The sequence below is a fragment of the Colletotrichum chrysophilum genome (assembly GCF_026319265.1).
Source record: "Colletotrichum chrysophilum strain AFK26 chromosome Unknown scaffold_15, whole genome shotgun sequence".
NCBI lineage: Eukaryota > Fungi > Ascomycota > Sordariomycetes > Glomerellales > Glomerellaceae > Colletotrichum > Colletotrichum chrysophilum.
This window is the reverse complement of record NW_026517302.1, coordinates 554,980-566,842: the sequence shown is the minus strand read 5'-3', so window position 1 is coordinate 566,842 and position 11,863 is coordinate 554,980. Positions and strand designations below refer to the sequence as shown.

The window sequence follows — 11,863 nt, the reverse complement described above, 5'->3', positions numbered from 1 at the left end:
AAACTTTGACCAGACACTCTGTGGTCTGCTCAAAACTACTCTGGCTGAGAAACAGAGAGCATCCGGCTGATTCTTGGCGTCCCTCGTGATTCCGTGAGCCGAATCTGTAGCTTCGGAAGCATCATCATACCCTGATACGCATCAAAACTCGGAAGCAACCGAAATCATGATGTAAACCATTCAGGGGTATCAATTCTTTAGTCTCTCTCTCACGGCGACGACGACAGCCGTCATCAGCCCTCCTTCTCGAAGCTATCATTGAGATACCCGACAAAACTCTCCCTCATCCTGTCCGAGCTAAAGTTCCCGACGCCCTCAAGCCCGATACCCCCACGATTCAACCCGACAAAAGCCCTCCTCAGCCTCTGCAGCTGCGGCAGCCCGACCTTGCGCCCCGGAAGCTGCACAACCAGATCCTCGCCTGCGCTGCCGCCGCCGCCGCCGCGGGGGATCTTCACCTCGCCGCCCTCCTCGTCCCCCTGCCCCTCCAGGATCTTCTTCACCACGTCCTGCGTCTCGCGGTCGAGCACGTACAGGTAATCCCCTCCCGCGTCACGGCTGCGCTGGACGGTCGCCTGGTTCGGCTTCACCACCTTCCTCCCCGTCCCGGCGATTGCGTCCCAGATGTCGTCAAACACCTTGCCCGCCTGTGTCTCGTCGTCGTCCCAGATGAGCGTGAACAGCGGGCTGTCCCACCTCGTCATCGGGTTCGGCTCCTCGTAGCGGAAGACGAGGTTCTCCCAGTTCTCCCTGTCGTAGGGCTGCTCCTCCACCTCCTCGCTCTCTCCCCTCACACCGTCGCCTTCCGCCTTGCCTTCCACCTCCGAACCTGTTGCAGCCGTTGTTGATGTCGCCGCAGCTTCCTCCCTCCTCCTCAGCCTCTCCTCGTTAATCCCCCTCGCCCTGTCGACCCCACACCCGATCTGCAACACCACGCTCGGCGTCCTCACAGCCTTTGATTCGCAGTGCAGCTGGTACCGCCATCCCTTGATGTAGTTCAGCCCGTCCAGGATCACAATGTCGCGGTCCGTGAGCACGCGCTTGACGGCGCCGTAGACCGCCGCGCGGGCGTCCTTCTCCGAGGCGTTGGCCGAGCGCGTGTGCGCGCGCACTTTGTCCGGGTCGAGGTCGTACACGTCTCGCGAGATGGAGAGCGTCGAGTCGGAGATGTAGTGGAGTCTGTACGGCGGCTGCTTGCTCGAGGACGAAGAGTCCGCTGCGGCGGCCGCGATGCGCTTCGCGAGGTGCGCTTGGAGCTGCTTTGCGCGGTGGGTTTTTCCCGACGTCGGGAGGCCGGAAACGATGACTAACTATGACATGACGCTCATTCAGCATCGCTCAAATTTGAGATGTGAGCGTACTTACCGGCATTTTAGAGGCTTTGGGTTGTAAAGTTGAATATTGAATACGTACGAAGTTAGCCGGAGCTTGGAGGGGTCGATGGGGAATTTTCGCGATCAGCTACCCCACCTACCGCATTGGGCTCAGTGGACTTGGGCCAAGGATCAAGGTTCAACATTCAACGGTCTCAATGAAAGACAATCACAGCACAGGATGCAGGTAGTATGAACAAATAATGAAATAGATTTAAATGGGTATCTTTCAGCCTCATCTTTCCATGTAACGCCCTTGTCTCAGTCTCTCCGCGAATCATACTTCAAAAACAATGCCGGTCCTCAGTCTGTCATATCATCATCAGAGTCCTCTGAGAAAGAGCCCATGATGTCAATGTACAACAGAATGCGCTCTCCAGCTAGATCCATCATCTCCATTGCATAGCGGTCTTTGTCGCCCAAGTCCTTTTGCTTCTTACCATTCCTCGTCTTCATCACCTTGCGGCCGCTAGCTTTCCACTTGCGTGCCTCAATGCCCGACTCAGCAGCCGTATGGAGCTTATCCTTGGCAGCTTTTATTTCCTCGGGGGATATCTGGTGCAGCAGGTTTTCGAGTATCAATGCAAGACGTGCATTGTCTGTTGGGTCAACGGTGTTCGCATGGTGCGGCAGATAGCAGTGCTCCATTACTTCAGCGTTGACGATGATGCCACCGTTCGAAGGCACGACCTTCCTGGGGTCTTGGTATCGCGACGGCAACAAGTGGTCCAGCTCAGTCGTCAAAAAGTCGATCTCGAAGGCACGACCAACGTGAGAACCCATGTCCGAGATGAACTGCTGGAAGTATGCCAGAGGTTGCGCTTTGAGATGCATGATGAGGTCCGCCACGTAGTCTCTGTGCGACTGAAAGTCATACGGCACACGTTCAGAGACTTCAGATAACAGATCCATGAGACGCAGACGCAAGGGAATAGACTCAGCCAACTCCGGAGTCACAAACGCACCTGCCCGTCTCGATGGTGTGCGTGGAGTGGGGGGTTCCTCAGATTGAGACTGCTGGTCGTCTGACTCCACCAGGTCGTCGTCAAAGTAGTCCCCAAACTGATCATTCTCAATGTCTAGAGTGGCCATCCTCATGCGCTTCGTGTCTTCGCTCGGCAAGCCCTTGGTCTCTCTGTTGAAAATCTCAGGAAATTTGCTCATGGCCGATGTGTAGCCATCGGCAAAAAGTGCTTGCGAAATCATCTTCAGACCACTCCGGTTGGAGTCGGCCTTTTGCTTGACGTACATGACGAGGATAGCCCCCTTCAAGTTCGTCCAGTCCGTGTCCTGGGAGGAGCCCATTGCTTCTTCGTCCATCCGCTTACGCTCCTTAAGGTCAGCTTCAAGGACATCGAGCATGAACTCCAGCCAGGTCTTCCAGTAGCGCCATCGATTGGGGTGGACGCAACTGCAGTTGAACGCCCATCCCACGACGGCCCAGAAGTCTTGAGCACGGTGCCAGATGCTGTCCTCGCCAGCCATCTTATTGCCTATCTGATCGCCATCGATCTCGTCATCCTCCTCGTCATGGTATCGATTCCGACGGCCGTAGCCTCCTCCGTGGAATTGAAAGGCACCCTTGAAACCTGCGTGGATAGGTCCGACGATTGCGAGGAGGTTGCGCAAGTAGCCAAGAGTCTGGGAGCCGACTTCGAGCCGATCGGGGCCAGCGGCACGTGTGGTATGGCTCGGGTGGATGATGAGGGTATTGAGTAGCGCCAGGTGCGTCACCGGGGGCACGTAAACGGCTTTCTTGGCAGCATTTTGTCGAGAGGAGCCTGCTGTGAGGAGGCTATTGAGGAGCCCAAGTGCGCCATTGTCTGGGTTGACTCGTCAGCAGCGAGCTTCGGGGAAGTGGGCCGACCAGGCAACGCACAAAGATGCTCTTCTAGGTAAATCTGGCAATGCGCCTTTAGCTCGCGAGGAAGCTGGTTCGCCAGAGTATACCTGGGACCGGCGAGAACGATCGGGCTGTCCATGGCATCAGGACCTGGGGGCGACTGGAACGCGGTGCGGAAGGAGTCTGGCGACGATACGGCGGACAGTTCCGTAAGAGATGAAGATACGACGGCCATGGTGGGCAGGCAGCGGCAGCGGCGCTGTGGGTTTGACGCGTCTGAGTTGCGACGACGCGACCGGAATGCCCTGGGCAGGTTGTCGTCAATTAAAGTCGGAGGGGTCCACAGAGGACCCTGCGGGACTTTAGACCCTCTATCCCAGTCGCACAGTGGTCCGCGCGTTAGGCAAGCGCTAATCGGCAGGGTTCATAGAGGAGTGCCTGCCTAAATCGGTCCTGGCTGCCTGCGTTCATCCCACCCCGGCTCAACCATCAGAGTCAAATCGCGATCGAGTTCGGCGTGCCTCCAGTTTACAAACTTGAAGGTGTCGGGTGCCGGTGGCTGAGGTGCCTACCTTAGTCGAAGATGCCTCAAGTCAGTTTCCAGCGTCGAGTTTTGCTGTTTCCGGGCTCTGGCAGCAATTGGTGAGTCGTCTGGCCAAGAGGTCTCACATCACAGTCTTGGAAAGTCAGGCACAGTTACAAAATATGAAGTCAAGAGTGTGGTATATTGGTAGGTTGATAGCGATTTTGAAACACTACAACGCCCGTCTCTCATTATTTTAAGCCGCACCCTCTTGAAGTATCGTGGTATTGAGTAGTACGCCATTCTGCTGCGTAGCCTACCCCCAGTCATCTACGACGGGTTCCGAAGCATTCAATGCGCCTTATCGCGCCAGATTCTAGAGGTTTCGAGCACCATAGACTAGGCGATCAGGTCAGCCTTTGTAAAATTTGACGTTGAAATTGATAAACTTGAAAATCGGTGACAGTTTGGGGCAGTGCATGAAGCGAACGGTTGTGGCGCATAGTGGAAGTGGAAGTGGAATTGTGACTTACAAGGGTCGAGGGGCGCTGGGTCGGGGTTGTTGGGCTCTCCGCCGCAGGGAGTGTTGACGAGATGCTCTGGCTTGGCAATCATCGCCGTTTGAGGATGCGATATCGCGGGTTGCAAAATGCAAGTGTTATTCAAGAGTGTTGGTTTTCCCGGGTGATCGTGCCTGATGAGAGGGGGGTTCTTTGGTGGTGTAGTAAGTGTTGGTTTGTGTAAGGCAGCGGGTAGTGGGGGTCTCTTGGAGGTGCAGACGATGAGAGTGTGAATGGGTGTGGTGATGCTTGATTGGGATGAATGAGTTGGTTGGAACCTGTTGAGATGTGGCAAGAAGTGCAGAACTGAGGCCGAATATAAATATCCAGAGATATTAGGCAGGATATCTGCGGAGGTCTATATCCCGAAGTAAAGCGACAGGGAGTCCCGTCAAGTGGAAGAACTGACCTCAGAAAACGCCATTAACACCTGAATATCGCAGTTGCGAGACTCTGGTGTGAATGGAAGTTCCAGATCGCGGAGTCATACCAGAACACAAGCCCCAGCCGGCACGCCAATGAGGACTAACAGGCGGACTCTGATTCGACCATTTTGGGTGCCGTGGCTGGTTGAGGAACGTAACATATGCTGCCCCCCGCGAGGTGTTTGACCGCAAACGATTAAACGTGCGGGATGTTTAAGGCAGAAGAGGCCGTTGTTCCAGGATTTTTAGGCAGAAGCTAGACCTGACACAGAGAGCAGGTGAGTAGACGGCAGGTCGACTCAAGCAGTTGATTCACTGATTCCCTGTCGCTGACTTGCGACCCCTGCTACATGCGCATTCCCGGCCTGCGAGCTGCAGGTGCTGAGCCACGTCATGATAGAGAGTCCGCTCGTCGTATTCCGCAGTTGCGTATTGTTTGAAAACATAACAGAGCCGCAAATATGAGACTTACGGGAAGGAGCAAGAATGTATCCGGATCAAATGATCAGTTGCCTGTGAGGTTTGTTCGTGAAGGTGAGTACGGACAAACGCGATAGTTCCATGACCGCTCTACTTTCAGAAAATCCATGAAATATGTAGGCACTCGAATCTTCTAGGGCAGTGGAATGATGTTGTAGGTGGTGCAACACGCATATGCAGAGCTTCTTTAGACGTTGCAGTGAGAAGCATGACCAATGCCCTGAACTTTCTCTCCTCGTCTTTCATAGTGTCTTCCTTCGTCCTGGCGGGGCCAGGATGGTTAGACAACCTGTTAACCTTAGGCAGAGAAAATACAGTCTCGCTGACAGTGGTTTTTTTCTAGCTCATATAAATGTTAGGAAAACTTTCCAAAGGTATCAGGTTCAATATTATGATTGCAAATGCGAAATCCGAGGTAGAAACTGGCGGCTTATTTCATTACATGTGATTGGGCCAATAACCTATGGGGCTTCTCCTGGGTCTACACAGTACAGAGGAGCTCTTCAAAAGTTCTTGCTTAGGCACGCTCAGAAGTAGCTGTGGTTCCGGAATATTACAGGTACGTCAGGACCCTAGCGAGTACATATGTTATCAGATAATCCGACGAGATAGGGGCTTCTAGGGACCGTCTTAGGGATCTCTCAGGGGCTGGGTAGTGAGGTTATTCCGGATCCCTGTACCTCTAGGTACTGATAAAGTTAACGGGGTATTTGCGGTACGAAAGTCTTTGCGTTTTGGGCAGGAACTTATGAAGAGCTCTCTGTATCTGCTAGCGGCCAGCGGTCGGGTTTTTCGCCCGATGAGGTCCTTTTCTACCTCAGATACATGATCCGACACAATACCGCGCCTTCATTCGACCCAACACCTCGACCTCCTTCCCGCTGCACAAGCAGACAACAGTAAATCGTCTACAACATGCAAAGACGAGCACCAACAACAGAAGAATGATTAAGCACCCCAAACTAAGGTGAAAGTTGGTTATTATTGACGGTCAATTGAATTCTCGAAGAAAATATTTTTCGCAATTATTTCATGGAAGGGTGGGTGGTTGTGCTGTCGCGCTGGTCGATCGAAGTGCTGGGGTGGGGCTGACTACTTACACGGATCAAGAGGTGGGCTCTCGGGTTCAGGTTGGGGTTCCTCACCACCAAAATTTTTGGCGATGCGCTCGAAAAAAGACTTCATCTTCGACTGGTGAGATCCTAGTGGGTCCTTATAGCTTTAGTGAGACGGTGCGCTGTATTTCTGCGCTGGAAGGCGGTCGCGGTCGCTGGGATCGCAGAATTGCCGCTCCTGAGGACTGGAAGTGGTGAATGGGGCTCAGGAAGTGTTGTGAGTAAGAAGATGTCGGTCTTTCCATACGATAGTGTAGGGCTCTAGAGAAAGCTATGATCGGGGCAAGAAGGAGCATAAAGAAGAGATAACACAGCCGACGGCGACGAGGAGAGGCGAGCATCTTATACAGACGGCTTCAAACTCGAGGTATCACAGCACTCACTACCATACTGGAGGCCATCACTGTGCCATCTGCCAACAGGCTATGATTCCGATCATTGTTTGATTATTCCGGTTCATGGTATCTAAGCGTTGCTCGTCGTTATACTTCATGTTCCAGGGAAAAGGTCGATTCAAGATGGCGAGCACGATCGTAGCGAGAGATAGGCCTCAAGCTTTATTGAAGTTCCTTGTAGATCATCTGGAAGACCTAAATGCGAATTCTCCTGTAATTGGTTTAATCAGGAGTCAGACTGATGAGTTAAAGGGGCTCGATTTTGACGGCAAGCACCGAGACAGGGGCTGGAGATGTCTAGAGACCTTCTTTGCATCTGAGGCCATCTATCCTGTAACGATGCCCCTTATGTAACATGGAGGATTCTGATCTGGTTTTTTAGGAGTTCTTCCGGCTGCTGGAAGTGCAGTGTGGTGAGTAAGCAGGAAGCGGCGGGTAAGTCTTGATGGCACCCGTCGTATGGTCGTTCCACGTTCATTCGACCACATCGCGAGTCGCAGTTTCAACCACAACAAACTCTACTACCTTGGAGACAGAATGTATACCTTTCTTAATAAATCCAAGACAAACAAAGAAAGAAGTTTTACAAATACAGCGACAATTATGCTGGACGCGGACGCTGTGTACAGGAACAATTGTTACCTGTATGTCTGCAAACTTGCGAATGCTGGGGCGAATTGTCGCGACAGAACTCGCGAACATAGCGACAAATCGGATACTTTTCTTTGATCACCTTAATTCAACGTCAAACATGTGGACCTGTGGATCCAGGAGCCCGGTCGCTCGTCTCCTGCCTAGTCGTGCGGTACCTTAACCATGATGACCCTCGTGGCTTGAATGGAGCTCCGGGCAAGATCTCCGAAGTGACTCACTCAACCAGATCGCATATTGTATACAAGTACCAATATATTTGAACATGCTTGAGCGGGCCGAACCGTTGCCAGCCATCTCCTCTGGTAAGGCGTTCCCCATCTCGTCTTAAGGGTGTGCACAGTGCTGCGTACCTCGACACCATCCAGCCCCTCTTTGCCTTCATGTTATACTATTGGCTCATCTGAAGACAATTCTACTTGTGACTCATCACGGACTGTGAGTTTGGGTGGCTGCCTGGTCGGACTTGCTCCTACATACGCACAATATTGCACAGGGGAACTGGGCAGCAACACCCAATGGACTTACACGGCACCAGCCCACATTTGGGATCTTCTGCAGCCTCTCAAGCTCGAAAGATCTCTTCGCACGTGAAATCAAAGTATCTAATCCAAATCTGTAATTCCCTGCCGTGGTCGGATGGCAGTGCTGATACACTCGCCACCACCGAGGAAAGTGGCATGCTACCCCACACAGCAGACCACGCATACGGAGACTTCTAGAGTTTTCCAACTTTTGGTCATCTGCCAACTTTCACAAAATCCTTGATTTTCTTGAGATTTTGATTGTATGAGATGCTGCGCATGTATTACTAATGAAATGTCTGCCCACATCCCGTCCACCCGTCCACCCGCCAATCCCTCAGTCCCTTCACGACGTTATCTCGACAATACTATTCTTCCCGCAGCTTCCAAAAGGCGTCACATGCGTGTTCATAATTTAACCTTCGCCAAAATTACATTAAGTGAGAATTTCTTGAGTTTGTGTATAAATATTTCGTTTATCTTGCCTTGAATGTACTCCATACGAAACTAAGTACACCACGAACACCGCCTGAGGCACCACGCCCTTCAGTCGACAGCCAACGATACGATACCTCACTTTATGATGTACCCATGCCTCAGACCCAAACAAAACTGCACATTCACGCCACACTCAACCATCAAATTGACGCCGCCAGGGGGCCGGCGGGTGACAGATGGCCCGACATCCCCGCCCTCCCGCTTCCACCACCGCTCAGCCCCCTCCCACAACCAGAAGAACCATTGCCCAAAGCATCGTCACCGGCATATTCCAACTTCCGAAAATGGATGTTCGCCGTCTGGAATTGGCTAAGACGGGTGTTCACGAAGGACCACTCCTGCGAAGCGAGCCCCATAAGGTCGACACTGCATGGCGGATAGCGGCACACGAGGGGGATGCAAAGCTACTCGTTTGTATTTGGTACCCTTGCCTATTTTGTATCGTACCACCTATCGTAACCGTTCTATGCTGTTGTGCACACCCCTTTCAGAAGAAGAAACATACTGATGGGAGATTGTCCAATGAGCGGAAAGCTGCCTAATATTTCCCGCCTAACGCCCGTGTAATGTGTGTGCTGCAAAGATAACCCCCTCTAAGCCCTGAGGAAAACCCAAGCAGGGGACTAATGCCAGCCTGCCTGGGATGGTGGCCTTTCACCATCCCGTTGGAACGGCAGGCCCACCGATGGCTGCTTTGTGGTGCAGCCGGTGCTTAGGCCAATAGGCGGTCGTGAGACCGACGACGTCCATGTAGAACATGACAGTCTTGTATGTGTGTGTTGCGGATGTCCGTAACGCCGCTGATGCAAAATTTGTTGATTTATTGGTTTGATGGTTGAATAGTTGGATTAGGTCGAGGGAGTAGGAAGTTGTTTTAATTTTCGGCAGATCCGATTTTTACTTGCCCTGGGCTGAAGGGAGTTAGCATAGGAAGAAGAGCTGTTGATCATGGGGTAAACTTACTAGGGTCGTTGGGGAAGTCATCGTTGTTGGCCTTGTTGGCGACCATGGCGGCGGTGTTGTAGGTGGAGGCAGACATGTTGGTGGCTTGATAAAGAAGTTGTTGTTGATGGTGGTATTGGAGATGTTGGTGAAGACCTGAGATGATTGTCTATATATGAGGCAGAAGATGTGGATGTCTTTAAGACGGAGAAATCGTTGGTTGTGTAGACTGTGTTATTCTGAGGGAAGAAGAATTCGGACTGAGGCAGACGTCGAAGCATCATTATATACAAAATGTTCATACTTGAGGCACTTGGAAATGACCTCAAACAAGCCTCGAGATACAAGGTACGAAACGAATGTCAAGGGTACCGCCCGGTTGAGTCACGGGAGAGGCAGGCGACACACACCGAGGAGATGGGGCGCAATTAGGAATTACCATTCAGAAAATAACAAGATAGCGAAAAAGCGCAATGGGAATTACCTTACATGTGGGAGGCGTATGAGACTCGTCGTTGCGCCGTTGCGCATTTCGCTGGCTACCCATGTCGCGCGGTCCAGGCAGTAACGATGCCTCATTCGTCCGTGGAGCCAGTCACGACTGGGGCGGCCTTCGATGTACAAAGAACCACCATGGACGACTTCGGCTACCGGCCCCAGCCCCAGTAAGGCACATCGAAATCTAGCATCAAGTGACTCAGATGGGTTGTTGCAGGGCAGTGTGTAAGGCTCGCGGGAAATTTGCTTTGACAGAGAGTATCTAGAATTGCTGTTTGCAGACGTGGGGGAGGCTGGCTTAGTTTGGCTGCCTAGGTCATATGGCGAGGTTCAGAAGGCAGGCCCCATTTTTATTCAGGCACCGCCCTCTAGCTTCATGACACTAAAGACAGACGCGAAAAAAGAGAAGGTAGACATGAAACGAAAGCAGCCCGAGGAATGAGAAGAGACGGTAAGGGGAGGGAAAACGTCACGGGCCTCATCATGTGTACGCCTTGCACCGTGAATGTCAAGGCATCCAGCGCTATGAGATTAGCCCTGGAGCCGAATGTGGCTGTGGATGATGAAGCCGACGTTCGGTGAGAGCTTCATATTGCGACAAAGACGTTGCGGCGAGGATGGGCACGATCTTGCTCAATGAACAGGGAAAAACAAGATGACACCGACGAAGAAACGGACAAACCTGTCAAGAAGGCCCAGAATTCCAACTAGCAGAGGCACAGTGCACTGCCCGGATGACTGATTGATGCCTCGGGCGCGTCTTGGCCCACTAAGGCAGTGAGGCCAGTCACCCCGACACCGACTTTGAATCGAAAGACATTATGAACCAATGAGGATGGCCTTAGGAATCGAGGCCAAAAATCAACCACCGAATTTTTGGTTGCCTTTTGTTTTTGCTGTGCGAAGACAGGGGAAGAGACATTTGAAACACGCAAATGCGCAGGACGGAGGCGAGCGAAAGTCAGCAATTTTGGCTTAGGCGAATAGGCGAGGATGGCGGTGCAAAAAATCGCAATTCCGAAAATCATGGAAATCTGTTGGAAATCACTCCCCCGCAGCTCTTTCTCGGTGATATCCTCGACCATGATTGATCGAGAGCACCAGAAAAATGGAAAAGGAGGCACAGCCCAGGTTTAGTCTGGCACTCAAACTGACCGAGCACAAGTCGAATAACAAGTCGGGTTCGGTTGATTATTGGTGCAAAAAGTGTGAAGAAGAGAGGAAAACAAAACATGTGCGTCGCGGATTGCGGACGATAAGGCAGGTCGTCCGCTTGCTTACTAACCCGGAGCTGCCTTCTTCTGCCTGGCAGTCGACTCGACAGCTGGCGTATCATTGGCCGATGGCCCCATAGTTTTAGCCGGTTGCCCACCGAGGAGATTTTTTCTCTCGCGACTATTTTAGACAGATCCCCTCCCGCCGTTTCTTCGCTTTTCGTCTTTCCAACAACACCTCAACGCGCGTCGACCGCCAATCAACAGGGTCTCATGCGACCTTATGCATGGTCTTTTTTTGAGCCCTCTGACTGGCTACCAGATATTGCTCTGCCACATCGCAAGACAACCTGGTCCGGCACTTTGAGAAGCGGCGACGTTTGGCCCGCCGTTTGGTAGCCAGCAAGTGCTGGCGCACCTGAACCGCACGAGAAAATGCAGAGAACAGTCTGGTCCTACGACCAAAACCCCACGATATGCCTACACTTCGCAGTTTCAATACGCGGGAGTGTTAACTACTTTTTTTATCGTTCGAGTGGGAGAACAACCCAAGGTCTAGACAACCGGTCCGCTCCACCCTGAAGCCATAGAGATAGTGTGGCATCAGGACTAAAATCGGACAGACATGCTTTCACGAGACCTTCGTCTAGTCTCCGTCTATGGCGCATTTGGTATCATGCTTTTTAATTATTCAATGTTATGAGCGGTGTCCATCTATACCGCCCGACACTTAAATAAGAAGGGTATTTGATCATAAATTCGTAAATCCTTCCAAATCCGCCACCCAGGGTTCCTCCTTCCCAGACTTTGGTCGATCATGGA

The 11,863-nt window shown here is 52.1% G+C and overlaps 2 protein-coding genes across 2 annotated transcripts; both read right to left on the bottom strand.

Annotated features, from left to right (window-relative positions):
* Window positions 1–233: 233 nt before the first annotated feature.
* COL26b_002975 (uncharacterized protein) lies at window positions 234–1,371 on the bottom strand (the record flags this gene model as incomplete). Its single annotated transcript, XM_053175881.1, has 2 exons — window positions 234–1,310; window positions 1,366–1,371. 2 exons carry the CDS (start codon window positions 1,369–1,371, stop codon window positions 234–236), a joined length of 1,083 nt encoding a protein of 360 aa, XP_053040310.1.
* A 305-nt stretch (window positions 1,372–1,676) lies between these two features.
* COL26b_002974 (uncharacterized protein) lies at window positions 1,677–2,858 on the bottom strand (the record flags this gene model as incomplete). Its single annotated transcript, XM_053175880.1, has 1 exon — window positions 1,677–2,858. One exon carries the CDS (start codon window positions 2,856–2,858, stop codon window positions 1,677–1,679), a length of 1,182 nt encoding a protein of 393 aa, XP_053040309.1.
* Window positions 2,859–11,863: the final 9,005 nt, after the last annotated feature.